The sequence below is a fragment of the Pleurodeles waltl genome, chromosome 2_1, assembly GCF_031143425.1.
Source record: "Pleurodeles waltl isolate 20211129_DDA chromosome 2_1, aPleWal1.hap1.20221129, whole genome shotgun sequence".
NCBI classification, from domain to species: Eukaryota; Metazoa; Chordata; class Amphibia; order Caudata; family Salamandridae; genus Pleurodeles; species Pleurodeles waltl.
In genome coordinates, this window is record NC_090438.1 from 21,611,140 (window position 1) to 21,635,651 (window position 24,512).

The 24,512-nt window shown below is 48.8% G+C and overlaps 1 protein-coding gene across 1 annotated transcript in view; it reads left to right on the forward strand.

The window, feature by feature from the left end:
- The first annotated feature begins 997 nt into the window (after window positions 1–997).
- The window catches only part of LOC138258092 (nicotinamide N-methyltransferase-like), a 40,713-nt gene continuing 17,198 nt past the window's right edge, over window positions 998–24,512 (forward strand). Inside the window, exons 1-2 of the mRNA XM_069205917.1 lie at window positions 998–1,207; window positions 23,995–24,202. Of these exons, the coding sequence (XP_069062018.1) occupies window positions 1,060–1,207; window positions 23,995–24,202 (356 nt within the window). The 5' untranslated portion in view covers window positions 998–1,059. The remainder of the gene's footprint in view (window positions 1,208–23,994; window positions 24,203–24,512) is intronic.

The following is a 24,512-nucleotide window of genomic DNA, read 5'->3' on the forward strand; positions in this document are numbered from 1 at the left end:
TGTGTTCAAGTGTGACTGAGCATCCTGTGTTTGTGCTTGTCTGGGTGAAATGCACAAGGGAGCTGCCAACCAGCCCAGCCCAGATGTGCATTGAAGACAGGCTGAAAGGCACAGAAGAATTTTAAGTGCAGAGAAATGCTCACTTTCTAAAAGTGGCATTTCTAAAATAGTAATATAAAATCCAACCTCACCAATAAGCAGGATGTTCTATTACCATTCTGGCCATACTAAATATGACCTTGTTACTCCTTTCAGATCAGAATCTACCACTCAAACAGTATATGAGGTTGGCCCTGATTTTAGCCTAGGAAAGGAGCAGGACTCAGAGCAGTGGAAAACAAATTTAGGAGTTTTCCACTACCAGGACATATAAAACACACAGATGTATGTCCTGCCTTTTACCCACATAGCACCCTGCCCGCTGGGTTACCTAGGGCCTACCTTAGAGGTGACTTATATGTAGAAAAAGGGGAGTTTAAGGCTTGGAAAGTACTTTTAAATGTCAAGTCGAAGTGGCAGTGAAACTGCGCACATAGGCCTTGCAATGGCAGGCCTGAGACATGCCTAAGGGGATACTTAAGTGGGTGGCACAACCAGTTCTGCAGGCCCAATAGTAGCATTTAATTTACAGGCCCTGGGCACATCTAGTGCACTTTACTGGGGACTTACAAGTAGATCAAATATGCCAATTCGGTATGATCCAATGTTACCATGTTTAAGGGAGAGAGCATTTGCACTTTAGCACTGGTTATCAGTGGTAAAGTGTGCAGAGTCCTAAAACCAGCAAAAACAATGTCCAAAAAGGGGAGGGAGACAGGCAAAGGTTGGGGAAGGAGCACCCTAAGGCTGTCAGGTCTAACACTATTTAATGTTGATTTCTTGTAGATCTCATTTACAATGTAAATTCCTAGTAGATATAATTTACAATGTAGATTTCCAGTAAATATCCTTTATAGTGCAGATTTCTTATGGATATCATTTACAATGTAGATTTCTTGCAGATATTGTGTGAGCACAGACTACAAGCACTGAAGGCAGGAGAGCTGCACAGCTGAGAACATGGCCTCTGGCATGAGTCTGAAGGAAATGTACGACAAGTTATTTGATGCACGAAAGTTGATCGAGAGGTATCTTCTACGAGACTGTGAATTTGTGGACGATACACTTAATCAACTATTCCCTGCTTTCCTGAAGATCTTATCATCATGTAAGTATTATTTATGTTACTCCACACCACATAATGTGCGGTTCATTTTTTTACATTTAGTCTTCTATGCGAATTTCTCACCCACAGTTGATAGACAATATACAGTACTGGCAAAGATAGTTGTTATTGTTTGAAGGGAGTGCTGCTGAAGAGAGTTCTGCTGAAGGGAGTGCAGCTGAAGGGAGTGCTGCTGAAGAGAGTGCTGCTGAAGGGAGTGCTACTGAAGCGAGAGCTGCTGAAGGAATTGCTGCTGAAAGGAGTGCTGCTGAAGAGAGTGCTGCAGGATGAGGTGCTGCAGAAGGGAGTGCTACTGAAGGGAATGCTGCTGAAGGGAGAGCTGCTGAGAGGGAGTGCTGCTGAAGAGAGTGCTGCTGAAGGGAGTGCTACTGAAGCAAGAGCTGCAGAAGGAAGTGCTGCTGAAGGGAGTGCTGCTGAAGAGAGTGCTGCAGAAGGGGGTGCTGCAGAAGGGAGTGCTACTAAAGGGAAGGGTGTGCTGCTGAAGGGAGTGCGGCTGAAGAGAGAGCTGCTGAATGGAGTGCTGCTGAAGGGGGTGCTGCTGAAGGGAGTACTGCAAAAGGGAGTGCTACTGAAGGGAGTGCTGCTGAAGGGAGAGCTGTAGAAGGGAGAGCTGTAGAAGGGAGTGTTGCTTGAGAGAGTGCTGCAGAAGGGGGTGCTGCTAAAGGGAGTGCTGCTAAAGGGAGTGCTGGTGAATGGAGATCTGCTGAAGGGGTTGCTGCTGAAGGGAATGCTGCAGAAGGGAGAGCTGCAGAAGTGAGTGCTACTGAAGAGAGAGCTGCAGAAGGGAGTGCTGCAGAAGGCAGTGCTGCTGAAGGGAGTGCTGCTGAAGGGAGAGCTGCTGAAGGGAGTGCTGCTAGAGGGAGAGCTGCAGAAGGGAGATCTGCTGAAGGGAGTGCTGCTGGAGGTAGAGCTGCAGAAGGGAGTGTTACTGAAGAGAGTGCTGCAGAAGGTAGTGCTTCTGAAGGGAGTGCTGCTGAAGGGAGAGCTGCTGAAGGGAGTGCTACTGAAGGGAGTGCTGCTGGAGGGAGTGGTGCTGGAGGGAGAGCTGCAGAAGTGAGAGCTGCAGAAGCGAGTGCTACTGAAGAGAGAGCTGCAGAAGGGAGTTCTGCTGAAGGGAGTGCTGCTGAAGGGGGTGCTACAGAAGTGAGTACTGCTGAAGGGGGTGCTGCTGAAGGGAGACCTGTTGGAGGAAGAGCTGCAGAAGGGAGTGCTGCTGAAGGGAGTGCAGGTGAAGGAAATGCAGCTGAAGGGAGTGCTACTGAGGGGAGTGCTGCTGAAGGGAGTGCTGTTGGAGGGAGAGTTGCTGAAGGGAGAGCTGGTGATGGGAGAGCTGCAGAAGGGGGTGATGCTGAAGGGGGTGCTGTTGAAGAGACTGCTGCTGAAGGGAGTGCTGCTGAAGAGAGCTGTGGAAGGGAGTGCTGCTGGAGGGGTGCTGCTGAAGGGAGAGCTGTTGAAGGGAGTGCTTCTGAAGGGAGTGCTGTTGGAGGGAGAGTTGCTGAAGGGAGAGCTGCTGAAGGGAGAGCTGCAGAAGGGGGCACTGCTGAAGGGGGTGCTGCAGAAGGGAGTGCTGCTGAAGGGACAGCTGTTGAAGGGGTGCTGCTGAAGGGAGAGCTGCTGAAGGGAGTGCTGCTGGAGAAAGTGCTGCTGAAGGAAGAGCTGCAAAAGGGAGTGCTGCTGAAGGAGGTCCTGCGGAAGGGGGTGCTGCTGAAAGGAGTGCTTCTGAAGGGAGTGCTGCAGAAAGGAGATCTGGTGAAGAGAGTGCTGAAGAAGGGAGAGCTGCTGAAGGGAGTGCTGAAGAAGGGAGTGCTGTTGAAGGGAGTGCTGTTGACGGGAGTGCTGCTGAACGAACAGCTGCTGAAGGGAGTGCTGTAGAAGGGAATGATGCGGAAGGGAGTGCTGCTGAAGGGAGTGCCGCTGAAGGGAGAACTGCTGAAAGGAGACCTGATGGAGGGAGAGCTGCAGAAGGGAGATCTTCTGAAGGGAGTGCTGCTGGAGGGAGAGCTGCAGAAGGGAGTGCTACTGAAGAGAGTGCTGCAGAAGGTAGTGCTTCTGAAGGGAGTGCTGCTGAAGGGAGAGCTGCTGGAGGGAGTGGTGCCGGAGGGAGAGCTGCAGAAGTGAGAGCTGCAGAAGCGAGTGCTACTGAAGAGAGAGTGTAGGAGGCTGGACTGGCTTGTAGTGAGTACCAAGGGGTACTTGCACCTTGCACCAGGCCCAGTTATCCCTTATTAGTGGATAGGGTGTCTAGCAGCATAGGCTGATAGATAATGGTAGCTTAGCAGAGCAGCTTAGGCTGAACTAGGAGACGTGTGAAGCTACTACAGTACTACTTAGTGTCATATGCACAATATCACAAGAAAACACAATACATAGTTATACTAAAAATAAAGGTACTTTATTTTTATGACAATATGCCAAAGTATCTTAGAGTGTACCCTCAGTGAGAGGATAGGAAATATACGCAAGATATATATACACAATAGCAAAAATATGCAGTATAGTCTTAGAAAACAGTGCAAACAATGTATAGTTACAATAGGATGCAATGGGGAAACATAGGGATAGGGGCAACACAAACCATATACTCCAAAAGTGGAATGCGAACCACGAATGGACCCCAAACCTATGTGACCTTGTAGAGGGTCGCTGGGACTATTAGAAAATAGTGAGAGTTAGCAAAATAACCCTCCCCAAGACCCTGAAAAGTGAGTGCAAAGTGCACTAAAGTTCCCCTAAGGACAAAGAAGTCGTGTTAGAGGAATAATGCAGGAAAGACACAAACCAGCAATGCAACAACTGTGGATTTCCAATCTAGGGTACCTGTGGAACAAGGGGACCAAGTCCAAAAGTCACAAGCAAGTCGGAGATGGGCAGATGCCCAGGAAATGCCAGCTGCGGGTGCAAAGAAGCTTCTACTGGACAGAAGAAGCTGAGGTTTCTGCAGGAACGAAAAGGGCTAGAGACTTTCCCTTTGGAGGACGGATTTCGCTCGCCGTGGAGAGTCGTGCAGAAGTGTTTTCCCGCTGAAAGGACGCCAACAAACCTTGCTAGTTGCAAATAATGTGTTTGGCGTTTTTGGACGCTGCTGAGGTCCAGGAGGGACCAGGAGGTCGCAAATTGGACCTGAAGAGAGAGGGGACGTCGAGCAAGACAAAGAGCCCTCACTGAAGCAGGTAGCACCCGGAGAAATGCCAGAAACAGGCACTACAAGGATGCGTGAAACTGTGCTCGCCGAAGTTGCACAAAGGAGTCCCACGTCGCCGGAGACCAACTTAGAAAGTCGTGCAATGCAGGTTAGAGTGCCGTGGACCCAGGCTTGGCTGTGCACAAAGGATTTCCGCCGGAAGTGCACAGGGGCCGGAGTAGCTGCAAAGTCGCGGTTCCCAGCAATGCAGCCCAGTGAGGTGAGGCAAGGACTTGCCTCCACCAAACTTGGACTGAAGAGTCACTGGACTGTGGGGGTCACTTGGACAGAGTTGCTGGATTCGAGGGACCTCGCTCGTCGTGCTGAGAGGAGACCCAAGGGACCGGTAATGCAGCTTTTTGGTGCCTGCGGTTGCAGGGGGAAGATTCCGTCGACCCACAGGAGATTTCTTCGGAGCTTCTGGTGCAGAGAGGAGGCAGACTACCCCCACAGCATGCACAAGCAGGAAAACAGTCGAGAAGGCAGCAGGATCAGCGTTACAGAGTTGCAGTAGTCGTCTTTGCTACTATGTTGCAGGTTTGCAGGCTTCCAGCGCGGTCAGCAGTCGATTCCTTATCAGAAGGTGAAGAGAGAGATGCAGAGGAACTCGGATGAGCTCTTGCATTCGTTATCTGAAGTTTCCCCAGAGACAGAGACCCTAAATAGCCAGAAAAGAGGGTTTGGCTACCTAGGAGAGAGGATAGGCTAGCAACACCTGAAGGAGCCTATCACAAGGAGTCTCTGACGTCACCTGGTGGCACTGGCCACTCAGAGCAGTCCAGTGTGCCAGCAGCACCTCTGTTTCCAAGATGGCAGAGGTCTGGAGCACACTGGAGGAGCTCTGGACACCTCCCAGGGGAGGTGCAGGTCAGGGGAGTGGTCACTCCCCTTTCCTTTGTCCAGTTTTGCGCCAGAGCAGGGGCTAAGGGGTCCCTGAACCGGTGTAGACTGGCTTATGCAGAATTGGGCACCTCTGTGCCCAACAAAGCATTTCCAGAGGCTGGGGGAGGCTACTCCTCCCCTGCCTTCACACCATTTTCCATAGGGAGAGGGTGTCACACCCTCTCTCAGAGGAAGTTCTTTGTTCTGCCATCCTGGGCCAGGCCTGGCTGGACCCCAGGAGGGCAGATGCCTGTCTGAGGGGTTGGCAGCAGCAGCAGCTGCAGTGAAACCCCAGGAAGGGCAGTTTGGCAGTACCAGGGTCTGTGCTACAGACCACTGGGATCATGGGATTGTGCCAACTATGCCAGGATGGTATAGAGGGGGCAATTCCATGATCATAGACATGTTACATGGCCATATTCAGAGTTACCATTGTGAAGCTACATATAGGTAGTGACCTATATGTAGTGCACGCGTGTAATGGTGTCCCCGCACTCACAAAGTTCAGGGAATTGGCTCTGAACAATGTGGGGGCACCTTGGCTAGTGCCAGGGTGCCCTCACACTAAGTAACTTTGCACCTAACCTTTACCAGGTAAAGGTTAGACATATAGGTGACTTATAAGTTACTTAAGTGCAGTGTAAAATGGCTGTGAAATAACGTGGACGTTATTTCACTCAGGCTGCAGTGGCAGGCCTGTGTAAGAATTGTCAGAGCTCCATATGGGTGGCAAAAGAAATGCTGCAGCCCATAGGGATCTCCTGGAACCCCAATACCCTGGGTACCTCAGTACCATATACTAGGGAATTATAAGGGTGTTCCAGTAAGCCAATGTAAATTGGTAAAATTGGTCACTAGCCTGTTAGTGACAATTTGGAAATAAATGAGAGAGCATAACCACTGAGGTTCTGGTTAACAGAGCCTCAGTGAGACAGTTAGGCACCACACAGGTAACACATACATATAGGCCACAAACTTATGAGCACTGGGGCCCTGACTAGCAGGGTCCCAGTGACACATAACAAACATACTGAAAACATAAGGTTTTCACTATGAGCACTGGGCCCTGGCTGGCAGGATCCCAGTGAGACAGTGAAAACACCCTGACATACACTCACAAACAGGCCCAAAGTGGGGGTAACAAGGCTAGAAAGAGGCTACTTTCTCACACAACCCCCCCCCAAACGAAGGACAATAAGGCTAACCTTGGCCAGTTGAGACTTTATTGTCTAAGTTGTGATAAGTAGAGAGTAGCTCTGCAATAGACTGGTTACTCCCTTTATCATCCACTATATGGTTACTTCCCTGTGGGGATGTAAACCACCCTGTTTGAAGTTTTTTAGCTAAGCAACAATGTGAAGATGTATTTTCAGAGTTTCTATCAGTAAGTTTTAGTTTAGAGCAGTGGGAATTGTCCACTGAACCTATTTGTAGTGATGGAAATGCCAGACAGGGATGCTGTCTCAGAAAAGCCATAGCTGGGCAAAAACTTTGTCCATATGGCTGGAAGAGAGAACAGGGATGCTGTTTCTCTTGAGTTGGAGCAGGGCAGGGATGCTGTCCTATGAGCTCCACACTAGGGCAGGGATGCTGTCCTAAGTGTTGTGAGGCAGTGCAGGGTTTCTGCACTAAAGTTTCTCTGGGAGGGTTGGAGGGATGCTCCATGTTAACTAAAATGGTGCTCTTTTTCTCACCAATGTTAGTTATCCCACAGAGAGGTACTTCTACCTCAGGGAGTACAGTTTTGCCAACTGATGATTCCCTTGGAACAGGTGCCACCCCAGGAGAGGTTTCTCCCACCACAGGAATGGTATCCTGAATGGTAGGGTGGTTAGGGGATACTGTGATACCCTTTTTACCTGTTGATGGAGAGGGATCCTGAGTTTTCAGGCCTTCTCTCCTTTGCTTTTTCATTTCAGTAGAAATGAGAGGGAACAATTCCTCAGGGATGCCCAGCATGGCTGCATGGGCATAGAACTCTACATCAGCCCAACCTGAGGCCTCTAGGTCATTACCTAAGAGACAGTCTACAGGTAAGCTAGGTGATACCACCACCTGCTTAGGGCCAGTAACTCCACCCCAACTAAACTGAATTATAGCTAAGGGAAGAAACTTAGTGGAGTTATGGACATCAATAATCTTATACTGTTGTCCAATGATGTGTTGATCAGGGTGCACTAGGTTTTCAGTCACCAAAGTGATACTGGCACCTGTGTCCCTGTAGGCCAAGGCCTCAACACCATTTATTGAAACTGTCTGCCTGTACTTATCCATTGAAAGGGGACAAGCAGCCAGTGTGGCAAGGCCAATGCCACTAGGTGTGACAGAAACTGTCTTGGGACTGACTACCCCAGTTTCTATGATGGACCCATAAGTGAACCCAACTACACCCTTTGCTTAACTGTTGCCAGCAGTCCCACCACTAGTACCACTACTGCTAGGGGCACTAGAGCTTGATGTATTAGTGGTGGTAGGCTCAGGGGGTTTACCTGGACAGGACTTATCCCCTGGCCTATGGCCTCTGTTTTTACACACAAAGCACCAAGGCTTTTTAATGTGTGCAGGTTGGGAAGAAGAGGAAGAATTTGTTTTATCCCCACCCTCTGAAGAGTGTTTAAGATTTGAAGTGGGATCTTTGGTTTTACCCTTATCCCCATGCTTATCTTGAGATTTGTCACCATCTTTCTTCTTATTGCCATCTTTGTCACCCCCTGTATGAACTTTTCTGTTCACCCTTGTTCTGACCCATTTGTCTGCCTTCTTTCCCAATTCTTGGGGAGAGGTCAGATCAGAGTCTACCAGGTACTGGTGCAACAAATCAGACACACAATTATTAAGTATATGCTCTCTCAGGATTGTGTTATACAGGCTTTCATAATCAGTAACTTTACTGCCATGTAACCACCCCTCCAAGGCCTTCACTGAATGGTCAATGAAATCAACCCAGTCTTGTGAAGACTCCTTTTTGGTCTCTCTGAACTTTATCCTGTACTGTTCAGTGGTTAAGCCATAACCATCCAGGAGTGCATTCTTAAGAACTTGGAAATTATTAGCATCATTTTCTTTCACAGTAAGGAGCCTATCCCTACCTTTTCCACTAAATGATAGCCATAGGATAGCAGCCCACTGCCTTTGAGGGACATCCTGTACAACACAGGCCCTCTCAAGTGCAGCAAACCACTTGTTAATGTCATCCCCCTCCTTATAAGGGGGAACTATCTTGTGCAGATTCCTGGAATCATGCTCTTTTGCAGGATGACTATGGGGAATACTGCTGCTGCCACCATGGGTTTCTAAACCCAACTTCTGTCTTTCCTTCTCTAGTTCAAAAGACTGTCTATCCAAATCCAGCTGTTGCTTTTTAAGCTTCAGTCTGGTTTGTTCCACCCTCAACTTATTGAGTTCCCTCTCTAACATTCTGTCATCAGGGTTGGTGGGAGGGACATTCCTAGATACAGAGGTATGATGGGAATGAACAGAAGGAGACCTGTCCCTTACAGAAGCCACCCTAACAGCTTGGTTAACAGAAACATTACTACCAGTATGGTGAGAATAAATGCTTTTGCTATGATGTGAGACAACACTATTTGTATGGTGTGGTTCATCATCATTACCAACTATGCTAGACTGTCTAGTAATGGGCAGGCTAGGAAGTTTCTTTCCTGAATCTTTTCCTGGGGGAGTCCCTGAATCAGATTGAGAACTATTAGGTACTTTTTCAACAGATGAGGCACCTATGGCCTTATCCTGTTCTCTAAGCATGTTAAGTAACAGTTCCAAGGAAGGATTCTTCCCTACACTCAAACCTCTCTCTATACAGAGACTCCTTGCTCTTTTCCAGCTAAGGTTGTCATATGCAAGTTTGGACAGATCAACATTTTGGCCTGTGCCAGACATTTTTAGAGAGAGTAAAAGTGATAGTAAAAGATAAAAAGTTTGTCAGAGCTTTTAGAAAGACAGAGAAAAAAACTTTTTAAACTTTTTAGAACTTTTTAGAAAGTTAGAAGTACTTTTCAGCACTTAGAAAAGAGTGAAAAGAGGAAATGCAAAACTTTTTGGCTATGTGTATATACACTGACCTTGTTTTGTATATTTTTCTCTTATGAAAAGTACAATGACAAGAGTGGTAAGTAGTCTCAAGCACTTATCCCACCACTGCACAACCAATGTAGGAGGCTGGACTGGCTTGTAGTGAGTACCAAGGGGTACTTGCACCTTGCACCAGGCCCAGTTATCCCTTATTAGTGTATAGGGTGTCTAGCAGCATAGGCTGATAGATAATGGTAGCTTAGCAGAGCAGCTTAGGCTGAACTAGGAGACGTGTGAAGCTACTACAGTACCACTTAGTGTCATATGCACAATATCACAAGAAAACACAATACACAGTTATACTAAAAATAAAGGTACTTTATTTTTATGACAATATGCCAAAGTATCTTAGAGTGTACCCTCAGTGAGAGGATAGGAAATATACGCAAGATATATATACACAATAGCAAAAATATGCAGTATAGTCTTAGAAAACAGTGCAAACAATGTATAGTTACAATAGGATGCAATGGGGAAACATAGGGATAGGGGCAACACAAACCATATACTCCAAAAGTGGAATGCAAACCACGAATGGACCCCAAACCTATGTGACCTTGTAGAGGGTCGCTGGGACTATTAGAAAATAGTGAGAGTTAGCAAAATAACCCTCCCCAAGACCCTGAAAAGTGAGTGCAAAGTGCACTAAAGTTCCCCTAAGGACATAGAAGTCGTGTTAGAGGAATAATGCAGGAAAGACACAAACCAGCAATGCAACAACTGTGGATTTCCAATCTAGGGTACCTGTGGAACAAGGGGACCAAGTCCAAAAGTCACAAGCAAGTCGGAGATGGGCAGATGCCCAGGAAATGCCAGCTGCGGGTGCAAAGAAGCTTCTACTGGACAGAAGAAGCTGAGATTTCTGCAGGAACGAAAAGAGCTAGAGACTTCCCCTTTGGTGGAAAGATCCCTCTCGCCTTGGAGAGTCATGCAAAAGTGTGTTCCCGCTGAAAGGACGCCAACAAGCCTTGCTAGTTGCAAATCGTGCGTTTGGCGTTTTTGGACGCTGCTGAGGTCCAGGAGGGACCAGGAGGTCGCAAATTGGACCTGAAGAGAGAGGGGACGACGAGCAAGACAAAGAGCCCTCATTGAAGCAGGTAGCACCCGGAGAAGTGCCAGAAACAGGCACTACAAAGATGCGTGAAACGGTGCTCACCGAAGTTGCACAAAGGAGTCCCACGTCGCCGGAGACCAACTTAGAAAGTCGTGCAATGCAGGTTAGAGTGCCGTGGACCCAGGCTTGGCTGTGCACAAAGGATTTCCGCCGGAAGTGCACAGGGGCCGGAGTAGCTGCAAAGTCGCGGTTCCCAGCAATGCAGCCCAGCGAGGTGAGGCAAGGACTTACCTCCACCAAACTTGGACTGAAGAGTCACTGGACTGTGGGGGTCACTTGGACAGAGTTGCTGGATTCGAGGGACCTCGCTCGTCGTGCTGAGAGGAGACCCACGGGACCGGTAATGCAGCTTTTTGGTGCCTGCGGTTGCAGGGGGAAGATTCCGTCGACCCACGGGAGATTTCTTCGGAGCTTCTGATGCAGAGAGGAGGCAGACTACCCCCACAGCATGCACAAGCAGGAAAACTGTCGAGAAGGCGGCAGGATCAGCGTTACAGAGTTGCAGTAGTCGTCTTTGCTACTATGTTGCAGGTTTGCAGGCTTCCAGCGCGGTCAGCAGTCGATTCCTTATCAGAAGGTGAAGAGAGAGATGCAGAGGAACTCGGATGAGCTCTTGCATTCGTTATCTGAAGTTTCCCCAGAGACAGAGACCCTAAATAGCCAGAAAAGAGGGTTTGGCTACCTAGGAGAGAGGATAGGCTAGCAACACCTGAAGGAGCCTATCACAAGGAGTCTCTGACGTCACCTGGTGGCACTGGCCACTCAGAGCAGTCCAGTGTGCCAGCAGCACCTCTGTTTCCAAGATGGCAGAGGTCTGGAGCACACTGGAGGAGCTCTGGACACCTCCCAGGGGAGGTGCAGGTCAGGGGAGTGGTCACTCCCCTTTCCTTTGTCCAGTTTCGCACCAGAGCAGGGGCTAAGGGGTCCCTGAACCGGTGTAGACTGGCTTATGCAGAATTGGGCACCTCTATGCCCAACAAAGCATTTCCAGAGGCTGGGGGAGGCTACTCCTCCCCTGCCTTCACACCATTTTCCAAAGGGAGAGGGTGTCACACCCTCTCTCAGAGGAAGTTCTTTGTTCTGCCATCCTGGGCCAGGCCTGGCTGGACCCCAGGAGGGCAGATGCCTGTCTGAGGGGTTGGCAGCAGCAGCAGCTGCAGTGAAACCCCAGGAAGGGCAGTTTGGCAGTACCAGGGTCTGTGCTACAGACCACTGGGATCATGGGATTGTGCCAACTATGCCAGGATGGTATAGAGGGGGCAATTCCATGATCATAGACATGTTACATGGCCATATTCGGAGTTACCATTGTGAAGCTACATATAGGTAGTGACCTATATGTAGTGCACGCGTGTAATGGTGTCCCCGCACTCACAAAGTTCAGGGAATTGGCTCTGAACAATGTGGGGGCACCTTGGCTAGTGCCAGGGTGCCCTCACACTAAGTAACTTTGCACCTAACCTTTACCAGGTAAAGGTTAGACATATAGGTGACTTATAAGTTACTTAAGTGCAGTGTAAAATGGCTGTGAAATAACGTGGACGTTATTTCACTCAGGCTGCAGTGGCAGGCCTGTGTAAGAATTGTCAGAGCTCCATATGGGTGGCAAAAGAAATGCTGCAGCCCATAGGGATCTCCTGGAACCCCAATACCCTGGGTACCTCAGTACCATATACTAGGGAATTATAAGGGTGTTCCAGTAAGCCAATGTAAATTTTTAAAATTGGTCACTAGCCTGTTAGTGACAATTTGGAAATAAATGAGAGAGCATAACCACTGAGGTTCTGGTTAGCAGAGCCTCAGTGAGACAGTTAGGCACCACACAGGTAACACATACATATAGGCCACAAACTTATGAGCACTGGGGCCCTGACTAGCAGGGTCCCAGTGACACATAACAAACATACTGAAAACATAAGGTTTTCACTATGAGCACTGGGCCCTGGCTGGCAGGATCCCAGTGAGACAGTGAAAACACCCTGGCATACACTCACAAACAGGCCCAAAGTGGGGGTAACAAGGCTAGAAAGAGGCTACTTTCTCACAGAGAGCTGCAGAAGGGAGTGCTGCTGAAGGGAGTGCTGCTGAAGGGGGTGCTGCAGAAGTGAGTACTGCTGAAGGGGGTGCTGCTGAAGGGAGACCTGTTGGAGGGAGAGCTGCAGAACGGAGTGCTGCTGAAGGGAGTGCTGGTGAAGGGAGTGCTGTTGGAGGGAGAGTTGCTGAAGGGAGAGCTGGTGAAGGGAGAGCTGCAGAAGGGGGTGATGCTGAAGGGGGTGCTGTTGAAGGGACTGCTGCTGAAGGGAGTAATGTTGGAGGGAGAGTTGCTGAAGGGAGAGCTACTGAAGGGAGTGCTGCTGAAGGGAGTGCTGTTGGAAGGAGAGTTGCTGAAGGGAGAGCTGGTGAAGGGAGAGCTGCAGAAGGGGGTGATGCTGAAGGGGGTGCTGTTGAAGGGACTGCTGCTGAAGGGAGTGCTGCTGAAGGGAACTGTTGAAGGGAGTGCTGCTGAAGGGGTGCTGCTGAAGGGAGAGCTGTTGAAGGGAATGCTGCTGAAGGGAGTGCTGTTGGAGGGAGAGTTGCTGAAGGGAGAGCTGCTGAAGGGAGAGCTGCAGAAGGGGGCACTGCTGAAGGGGGTGCTGCAGAAGGGAGTGCTGCTGAAGGGACAGCTGTTGAAGGGGGTGCTGCTGAAGGGAGAGCTGCTGAAGGGAGTGCTGCTGGAGAGAGTGCTGCTTAAGGAAGAGCTGCAAAAGGGGGTGCTGCTGAAGGGGGTTCTGCAGAAGGGGGTGCTGCTGAAAGGAGTGCTGCTGAAGGGGGTGCTGCAGAAAGGAGATCTGGTGAAGAGAGTGCTGAAGAAGGGAGTGCTGCTGAAGGGAGTGCTGAAGAAGGGAGTGCTGTTGACGGGAGTGCTGCTGAACGGACAGCTGCTGAAGGGAGTGCTGCAAAAGGGAATGATGCGGAAGGGAGTGCTGCTGAAGGGAGTGCCGCTGAAGGGAGTACTGCTGAAGGGAGTGCTGCTGAAGGGGGTGCTGCTGAAGGGAGAGCTGCTGAAGGGGGTGCTGCTGAAGGGAGAGCTGCTGAAAAGAGAGCTGCAGAAGGGAATGCAGCTGAAGGTAGAGCTGCTGAAGGGGGTGGTGCTGAAGGGAGAGCTGGTGAAGGGAGTGAAGCTGAAGGTAGAGCTGCTGAAGAGAGAGCTGGTGAAGGGAGTGCTACTGAAGGGAGTGCTGCTGATGGGACCACAGCTGAAGGGAGTGCAGCTGAAGGTAGAGCTGATGAAGAGAGAGCTGGTGAATGGAGTGCTACTGAAGGGAGAGCTGCTGAGAGGAATGCTGCTGAAAGAAGTGATGCAGAAGGGAGTGCTGCAGAAGTAAGTGCTACTGAAGGGAGTGCTGCTGAATCGAGTGCTGTGGAAGGGAGAGCTGCTGAAGATAGTGCTGCTGAAGGGAGTGCCGATGAAGGGAGTGCTGCTGAAGGAACTGCTGCTGAAGGGAGTGCTGCTGAAGGGAGATCTGCAGAAGGGGGTGCTGCTGAAGGGAGTGCTGCAGAAGGGAGAGCTGAAGAAGGGAGTGCTGCTGAAGGGAGTGCTGTTGAAGAGAGAGCTGCTGAAGGGAGTGCTTATGGAGGGAGTGTTACTGACTGGAGTGCTGCTTAAGGGAGTGCTGCTGAAAGGAGTGCTGCTGAAGGGAGTGCTGCTGAAGGGGGTGCTGTAGAAGGGGGTGCTGCTGAAGGGAGTGCTGCTGAACAAAAAGCTGCTGAAGGGAGAGCTGGCTAAGGCAGTTCTGCTGAAGGGAGTGCTGCTGAAGGGAGAGCTGCTGAAGGGAGAGCTGTAGAAGGGAGAGCTGCGAAAGGGAGTGCTGCTGAAGGGAGTGCTCACGGAGGGGGTTCTGGTGAGGGAGTGTTGCTGAAGGGAGTGCTGCTGAAGGGAGTGCTGGTGAAGGGAGTGCTGGTGAAGGGAGTGCTGCAGAAAGGAGAGCTGCTGAAGGGAGTGCTGCTGAAGGGGGAGCTGCTGAAGAGGGAGCTGCTGAATAGGGAGCTGCTGAAGGAAGTGCTGCTGAAGGAACAGCTGCACAAGGGGGTGCGGCTGAAGGGAGGGCTGCTGAATGGAGAGCTGCTGGAAGGAGAGCTGCAGAAGGAAGTGCTATTGAAGCGAGAGCTGCGGCAGGGAGAGCTGCGGAAGGGAGAGCTGCTGAAGGTAGTGCTGCTGAAGGGAGTGCTATTGAAGCGACAGCTGCAGAAGGGAGTGCTGTGGAAGGGAGTTCTGCAGAAGGGAATGCTATTGAAGCGAGAGCTGCAGAAGGGAGAGCTGCTGATGGAAGTGCTGCTGAAGGGAGTGCTATTGAAGTGAGAGCTGTGGAAGGGAGTGCTACTGAAGGGAGTGTTGCTAAAGGGGGTGCTGGTGATCGGAGTGCTAACGAAGGGGGTGTTGCTGAAGGAAGAGCTGCTGAAGGGAGTGCAGCTGAAGGGAGTGCACGCTGAAGCGAGAGCTGGGGAAGGGAGAGCTGCTGAAGGGAGTGCTGCTGAAGGGAGAGCTGCTGAAGGGAGTGCTGCTGAAGGGAGTGCATGCTGAAGTGAGAGCTGTGGAAGGGAGAGCTGCTGAAGGGAGTGCTGCTGAAGGGAGAGCTGCTGAAGGGAGTGCTGCTGAAGGGAGCGATGCTGAGGGGGGTGCTGTGAAGGCAGTGCTGCTGAAGCAAGAGCTGTAGAAGGGAGAGCTGCTGAAGGGAGTGCTGCTGAGGGGAGAGATGCCGAGGGGGGTGCTGCTGAAGGGAGTGCTGCTGAGGGGAGATGCTGAGAGGGGTGCTGCTGAAGGGAGTGCTGCTGAAGCGAGAGCTGTGGAAGGGAGAGCTGCTGAAGGGAGTGCTGCTGAGGGGAGAGCTGCTGAGGGGGTGCTGCTGAAGGGAGTGCTGCTGAAGGGAGAGCTGCTGAAGGGAGTGTTGCTGAAGTGGGAGCTGCTGAAGGGAGTGCTGCTGAGGGGAGAGATGCTGAAGGGGGTGCTGCTGAAGGGAGTGCTGCTGAAGGGAGAGCTGCTGAAGGGAGTGTTGCTGAGGGGGGTGCTGCAGAAGGGAGTGCTGCAGAAGGGAGTGCTGCTGAAGGAATTACTGCAGTTTGCCGGTGGCCACAGAGATAACTCTGCCTCCTAACCTGGACATCTCTTGTGGAGGGGTGACAGAAGGGATGGGTTCTCTGACCCCAGGGTCCAGGTGGGTGTGCAGCACTGGAATCTGCCATAGGACATAGAGAGGTTGACTAGACAACCCTATGAACTAGCACTTTATTCAGAATTCTGTTCTTGTTTGAAAACATAGGGAGCTCTCAAAATAACCTAAATATAGTCCTTTTTATGGAGGCACTTCAAGCTGGACTACCTGCCTTGGTTGGATCGATGCCCTCACCAGGGCTGCTAGAGACAAACACTTACCACAGGTCCTGTGAGATGAAATGAATGCATCCACCAATGGCCTCTGGGGGGGAAGTGCCCGCCTCAGCACCTTCCTGTGGTAGAAGGAGGAGCTCCCCAGTGAGGATGTCTCCAGGAAGAGCTGAGAGCCAGTATCAGCTTCTGGGTCTCTGATGGCTTTAGCTGGCTGAGGGGAAGGACACAGTCTGGAGAACAGCAGTGGTGCATCTGAGGAGGGGAGATGACTCTTGGCTTCATTCTCATCCTCGTTTGATCTCCAGCATCTGAAGAAAGAATGACGTGAGGGTTTAGTTTTGTGTCGTCACTGTCTGTGAATGAGCCCCAGCTTTCCTTGGTAAGCTGAGCGTTGTCAGCACACATGCAGAAGAGGGTTCCTACTGTGTGGAGAACACAGTGCACATACATATATATAGCATTGGTACATATATGTGTCATACCATTCACAAACTAGGCACTAGAGTGCAACTATAGCCAATGTCCTCCTTTGGGGAAGAGTTTGGGAGCTCTGAGCCAGTGGACCACACGCGCCTCGCATTAGAACACAGTGAATCGGCCTCGGTGTATGTCTACTCTCTGGTTAAGTCAAGGTGGACCCGGGTACAAGACTGGACAATCCAACTATGGATGAGGTCCATTAGACCTGAGAAGCTGCCGTCCAAACTGTGTTTAGTGATCTCTGCCAGTATACAACAACCATTGACAAAGCCAGTAGCTCTGGTGTCACCTACCAGCATTTTTGTGCAGTTCTTGTTTTGTTTTGTCATGGCTTTTGCAAAACATTTGTGTTTGGGAAACTGTTGGATGTTTGTCAATCTAAACAAAACAGTGAGTAAAGGCAAACATATTTTTGGGTCTCCAAACAAGTGCACATTACCATAATACTTCCTGGCACTGAAGGGAATTACTTTGTGAATGGAAAGCATGACATAACTCTTAGTGAAGTCAGCCAATGACTGAAACGGGGTGGCATGTTGCCTCTTCATACTTCTGGAGTGGGTGGAAGAAAAATGTGGATGACACCATCACAGACCAATGGATGAGGTGTGGCTAAAACCCCCAATAATTAACTATGGGGCAGATGTACAAAGCATTTGTCCGGTCGCAAATGATCCATCTAGCTGTTTGTGACCTGAAAAATGCTTTTTTCTATGTACCAAATCGAAATGCAACTCGGTAACTTGCTTTTGCGATTCAGTGTTAGGAAAGGGCGTGTTTAGGGTGTCCCTTTCTAATACTGAATCACACTGGCATAAAGAAAGTTTTGCGACCCTGAATGTGGTTGCAAAACATTCGCAGTTTCCACTAACTTCAAGCTGATGGTAACTCATTTGCAAATGTGAAGGGGTCCCCAGGCACACATTCTGTTACGCTGCGAGATACCAGCAGTCTGATAAAGGACAGTACAAAGGAACGTACACCCGCATTGGCAGAAGACTGGAGCAACTAATGCATGGAATGTGGTCTGTGCTCCCATCTGATGTATTAGTTCTGATGTAACTTTAGACTCTAAACACAAAGGCAACATCAAAGTAATAAATTAAAAACAAAAACTTTGGCACAGAAGGGAATTAGCTTGTGTGTGGATGTACTCCAATTAAGAGAGCAAAATGGAGTGACAACGTGAAGTGAACCAGTGGCTGAAGTGGGCTGACCCACTGCCCCATGCTGTATGCTGAGTGGGCGGGAGCAGAATGTGAATGATACACCAACAGAGCAATGGATGAAGAGAGGTGGCTGAAAACCCTTAATTAAGAATATTTTAAATATATTTTTAAAAATAATCAAAAGGTCTTGATTAACACCAGACCTAAAAAGTAAAGAGCAAGTCAAAACGAAGGTAAACACATTCTGTGTGTTCAGGTAATAGTGCTGCCCGTGGATCTGGTAATGCATATGGGTCTTTAACTAGTCTCACAGCTCAAGTGTCCGCTCCTGGCAGTGTGAGACATATGTACCGCCCACCCCACCACCCACCCCCCTCAAGTGGAGGAAAACAGGTATCAGTCATAGTAATCGAGCTGAAATGAGAGAAGGACAATAATGAGATTGATGTCCTCATGGTACCAATTGAAAATATGTTCTTGAGTATTCACACCCACTCCACACTTAGGCTTCCCAAGTGAACTACCTGATGCAGAATACACTGCTGCTCTGTGGCTGTGCATCTCTAGGCCTGTCCCTGGTTACTAACTGGTATCAGGTGTTCTGGCTGAGACCTCCCACTCCCTCCTTGGTGTCTTTATTGTCTGGAGCCTCTTACTGTGTGGACTGCAAAACCCCTGAATGACCACATGCTCCAGATGCGCTTTAACCTGGCTGTGTAGGTGAGTGGGTAAGAACTGCCTGTGGGTGGGGGTAGTTGGAAGATGCGTGCAAAGCTGCTCTGTCCTAAAGCCAAGTTACAAAGAGAACAGACTACATTAGTACCATTACAAAGTCCACTGTGGATACAGAGCTGCAACAGACCGTATCTCAAAAATCCACCCATTCAGCCTACAGGCTTAACCTGCGGGGAATAGCGACTTCACTGTGGGATCAGGATCAAACCATGCCTTAATAAGATCAAATCTATTGAACCATTAGAAATTAACTTCAAGCTCTAATGCTCACCCACACTCAAACCACAAGAGCCCAAGTAATACAATCAACACCTTACAAATGCAATCATAAAAATGCCCATTACACTTCACATCTGAGAAGATGATGTCATGAATATGTTGTTCAATTCAGGAACAACCAACATGTGTTTCAAAATTGTACAAAAAATACCATATACCAAATGTGCCAAAAAAAAACAACTATTACCTTCCAAAATAAGCAAAAGCCTGTGTTCTAAAATGCATTCCAGATATGACAATCACCCAATAATAAACAACTAATGCATCACCTTGAGAGCCCAGTGCTCAGAACTGGCCATCACCATCGCAGCAGATTGGAGGAATTCTCTTGACTGCTGTAGGAAAGTACCCCCTTTCTCTGCCTGTTTGTCAGTGTGTTTGACTGTGTTCACTGGAATCCTGCTAACCAGGGCCCCAGTGGTTATGCTCTCTGTCCCAAAAGTCTGTATTTCACCCACAATTGGCACACTGGTGCCCCTTATAAGTCCCTAGTATATGGTACCTAGGTACTGAGGGCATTGTGGTTCCAGGGGATCCCTATGGGCTGCAGCATATATTTTGCCACCCATAGGGAGCCCAAGCAAAGGCTTCTGTAGGACTGCCATTGCAGCCTGCGTGAAAGGGCGCAAGCATTCTCTCACTGCCACTTTTCACAGCAGCAGGTCACTTATATTCGCCCCTTTGGGAGGCCTTCCAGCCCAGAGGGCAGGGTGTAAAGCACCTGTGTGTGAGGGCACCCCGGCACTAGCTGAGGTGCCTCCATGCACTCCATGCCCATTTTCCCAGACTTTGTGAGTGCGAGGACGCCATTTTACGGTCACTACCTATGTCCAGCTACATAACGGTAAATCTGAACATAGGCATGTTTGGTATCAAACATGTTGGATTTATACTCCAAGGCGTTTGCAAGCTTTGGTTGTACGATTCCATTCACTCTGGGGGCTCCTTAGAGGAATCCCAATATTGCCATTTCAGCCTTCTGAGGGTTTCCAGGCCGCTCAAGCTGCTGCCACCTCCCAGACTGGTCTCTGACCTCCTATTGCTTGAGAAGCTCAAGCCCAGGAAGGCAGAATAAAGGATTTCCTTTGGGAGAGGGGTGTTACACCCTCTCCCTTTGGAAGTAGGTGTTACAGGCAGGAGAGGGGTAGCCTCCCCAAGCCACTGGCAATGCTTTGAAAGGTGCATTTGGTGCCCTCCTTGCATAAACCAGTCTACACCGATTCAGGGACCCCCCAGTCCCTGCGCTTGCAGAAAACTGGACAAAGGAAAGGGGAAAGACCACTCCCCTGTCCATCACCACCCCAGGGGTGGTGCTCAGAGCTCCTCCAGAGGGTCCCTGGGTTTTGCCATCTTGGATTCAAGGTTGGCAGGGAACTCTGGGAGCATCTGAGAGGCAAGTACCAGCAGGGGACATCAGAACTCTCCCCTGATAGGTGCTTACCTGGTTAGGTGACCAATCCCCCTTTCAGGGCTATTTGGGGTCTGTCCTTTGAGTGGTTCCTCAGATTCGGATTGCAAAACTCTAGCAGGAATCCTCTGCACTCTCCACTTCGATGTCTGACCGAAGAAACTGCATCTGGACTCTTCAGGAACCTACAAGCTGCAACAAAGAAGCAAGACGCCTTCTGCAACATTGTATTTCTGGCTCCTTCCAACAACTGCAACATTTCCCCAGTCGTGCATCCTCTGAGGACAGCCCGTCTTCAGTCTGCATCAGAAGGAAGAAGCAATCTCCCTCTTGGTGAAGGAGTCACTCCCCTTCTTCTGCAGGCACCAACTGCATCAACGACCGGCTGCGTGGATCTCCTCTCCTGCTGAGCTGCGTAGATCCTGAATCACAGGTGGTGGGCTGAAGTGGTCCTGACTATCCTCTCTTCCAACTTTCCAACTTGGGTGAATGTAAGCCCTTGCCTGCCCACGCAGGACAGTATCCCCAAGCACCTCATCATTTGCAGCTGCCAAGGCTTGTTGGCATCCTTCCTCCAAGATCTTCATGCATCTTGCAACTCCAGCCTCCAGCACTCCTTCCTACGACGCAAAGCTCCCAGAGTGGTTCTCCGGCGGCGTGGGAGCCTTTCTTGTAGTGCTGCATGGGCCTCTTCTGCGACTCTCTTGTCCCCATCCTGTGGGACTCCTGTGACTGCTGCCAGGTCTTCTGTGGGCTCTCTGTGCTGCGGAGGGCCCCCTCTGGCTACCCCTCCTGCGAATAATCCACCTGGTCCTTCCTGGTCCCCGGCAGCGCCATTTTCCACTAACTGTGAGCTTTGCGTGGGCCAAGGCTTGTTGGCAGAATCGGATGATGCAAACCTGACCACAATCCTCCTTCCGGCATGGGACATCACCTGCACCCTCCAGGAACCCGACTTCACCTTCTTGGGTGCAGTGCTGACTCCTCTTCCTCACCGGTGGTTCACTTCTTGCACCTTCATCCTGGTGGGTTGGGGCTCCTGCCCTGCCTGGACTCTTCTGTACTTCTTGGACTTGGTCCCCTTTTTCCAAAGGTCCTCTGGTCCAGGAATCCACTGTTGGTGTCTTGCAGTCTCTTCTGGGTTTTGCAATATTCTTCTGTTCTTCTTTGTGTGTGTTCTAGGAAACTTACAATGATTTACTCCTGCTTTCCTGGTCGCTGGGTTGGGTTGTGGTACTTACCTTTCGGCTTTCTTAGTACTCCCACCTCCCCTCTTCACACTACACTTACCTAGGTGGGGGACCGACTTTTGCATTCCACTTTCTTAATATATGGTTTGTGCTCCCTCTAGGCCTATTTCTCTCTATTATGGTTTTCACTAATTGAGCTGTTTTCTAACTGTTTTCATGCCTATTTCTGCATACTAGTGTATATAATTTGTGTATTACTTACCCCCTAAGGGAGTATAGCCTCTATGATATTTTTGGTGTTTGTGTCACCAAAATAAAGTACCTTTATTTTCGTAACACTGAATGTTTTCTTTCATTTGTGTGAGTACTGTGTGACTACTGTGGTATTGCATGAGCTTTGCATGTATCCTAGATAAGCATTGGCCGCTCATCCACAGCTACCTCTTGAGAGCCTGGCTTCTAGACACTGACTACACTACACTAATAAGGGACAACTGGACCTAGTATAACGTGTTAGTATCATAGGTACCCACCACACACCAGGCCAGCCTCCTACAACAGTGCAGAGAAACGCAGCACATCACACTTTGGAACCAACAACTCTTGGCTCGGTGCTTTGTCTTGAAAACTGATGCATCGCCACCAGTGCATGAAGAAAATCAACACATCACCCTGATTGCAAGCCTGACATCGGTGCATCACTCGATATATCGTTCGTCTGCACCCTGCATCTCGGTGTTGTGACCAGGATCAAGGTACTCTGTTTACCGGGCCTCCATGGCTCTTGTCCCTAGCCTGCACTTCATTGCAGTCAGCCTCAACTCTTTACTTTGCCCCCGTCAGCATGACCAGATAACCCCCATTTGGCGCTTATTGCTCCTAAGCACTAGAGCTCCTTTTATTCTTTAAAAATTCATAACTCGACTTCTACTTATTTAATTTTTTTCATTTTGGTTTTGATTTATTTACAAAATTATTGTCTATTTTTCTAACCTGTTATGACGTCTTTTTGTGATGTTTTCATTGTGTTACTGTGTGTTGCGTTCCACAAATAATCTACACATTGCCTCTTTAGATAAGCCTGATTGATATGTGCCAAGCTACAAGAGGCTGGACACAGGTAATCTTATAGTGTGTATCTGACTTACCTTAACTAGGATTGTGGTTTGTGGTTGTGCAGTGTGCATAGTCTGACAATCAGAAACCCAGTTTCTAACACACTTATATTTACTCAAACATGCACTGCCAAAATATGGTCTTGCATAGACAAGACCTATTGGCTTTGCAAATGGTTGTTGTACACAATGACTATTAGCGATTGTGACCTAGAGTGTGGAAACTTTAATTCACATAACTCACACACATACACACACACAATCCCACATACTAACATAAATGCTCAGACGTATACCCAATCTCTCAAACAAATTCACTCTTCATTCAATTCTATCCACACAGCATACGTTTAAAGCCATTTTACTTTTCTTACATTAAATGCCAGTGAAGGTCCATTTTAGATGCTGCTGCTCCATGTTTTATTACACTAATAGTGAATGATGGCTATTATTTATTAAGAGTGTAATAAAAATGAGCAGAAAATCAGTTTGGAGTCAGATGCGGCAAATGTGGATGTGCTCTTGATACTGATTTTGCCATCTCTGAGGCCAGGGGTCTCAAAGGCAGTTGCAGATGCGCCCCCCAGTGACTCCTAAATGACATCCATGTAGGTGATGCCATTTCCACACATTATCGTTTGTACACTGTATAGTTTTATCAGTAAAACTGTATCTGCAATTGTCATTGCTATTTCCATTGAAAATATGTTGTCTGTAATGGCACTGTGTTACCATGCATACTCCACACTTCGCCACTCCACTCTACACCACTCTATTGTACAACTCTCTACTCCACTCTATGCCACTCCACTCTAAGCCACTCCAGTCTACGACACTCTACAAAACTCTACTTCATGATATGACACTCCATTTCACTCAATGCCACTTCAAGCTAGGACACTTCACTCTATGATGCTTTGTGACACTTTACTCCACTCTACGCCACAAAACTTTACTGCACTCTACTCTTTTCCCTCCACCCTGACACAAAACTCCATTCTGTGACTCTACTCCACTCCAGTACACTCCACTCTACAACACTATACTCCATTCCATGTCACTGTACGCCACTCCACTCAAGGACCCTACTCCGTTCTACACCACTCCATTCTATGACTACTCCACATTATAGCAGTCCACTGTATGACTCTACTCCACTCTATGCCACCCCACAACACTCCACTCTACGGCACTCTACTCTATGAGACTTTATTCCACTCTATGCACCTCCACTCTACTCCACTCCACTCTCCGCCACTCAACTGTACATCATTAACATTTAGCCATGCTAAACAGCAGCCAAGATAGTGTACAACATGGCTAAAACACACTCTTCCATAGACAAGACCTGTTGACTTTGCAAATGGTTGTTGTACACAAGGACTATTAGCAATTGTGACCAAGAGCTGGAAACTTTAATTCACTAGCAACATTAAGTAGCTTGGAAGCAATCAAGGCCAAAAGATCTACATTACTTTTAAAAAGCTTCGTGGAGAGCCAAGTCTGGACCAGCTTCTTTTAGAGATGGGTATTACAAATTCTATGCCTAACTTCAGAATAGTTGTAATGGTTTGGAACTTCTCCCTAATGGCTTCCCCACAATTTTGATTTGATTATATTGTATTTTTATCTTTACACGGTGGGCAGGACACAAAATGTAATGAAAAGAGCACTGGAAAAGTATGTTTTCTCGATTTGCAGATGTGAAAGCATCATTTGATAGCCCAGCAGTACACTGATGTGTGAATGTTTCTCTGAGCAGGTGCTGCGAAAGGAGGCTCTCTGATTCAAGTTTCCATCGGCCCCGTCATCCATTACACCATCCCATGCTCTGAGTATTTCGATGAGATCACCTTTGCCTGTTTGAATGACAAGTCCATAGATGAGCTACAGAAATGGCTGAAGAATGACCCTGATGCCATGGACTGTAGTCACGCGATACAGTTCTTTTGTGAATTGCAGGGCAGCAGGTATGGATCCTATTCTGTGTGAACCAAACTCTTTTCTTTTTCTCCTTAGAGTATGGTGCTTTAAAACCATTATAAAAAAGCCTAAGTGCTCTTGAGTAGACCCCAGATGTCAAGGGTAGAGTGTAAGTAAATATTCAATGTAATACTCCAGAAAGTGCCACGGTGTATGTGAGGCACCTTCTCCCAGTTGGAGAGGAGTCAGAGGTACTGGTCAATCCTTGTGTCAAGTAATGCTGGATATATGGTTGAAGATTCATTTCACAATAGGACTGGTCTACACTGCTTTTCTTTTCAACAAGTCTAATGGACC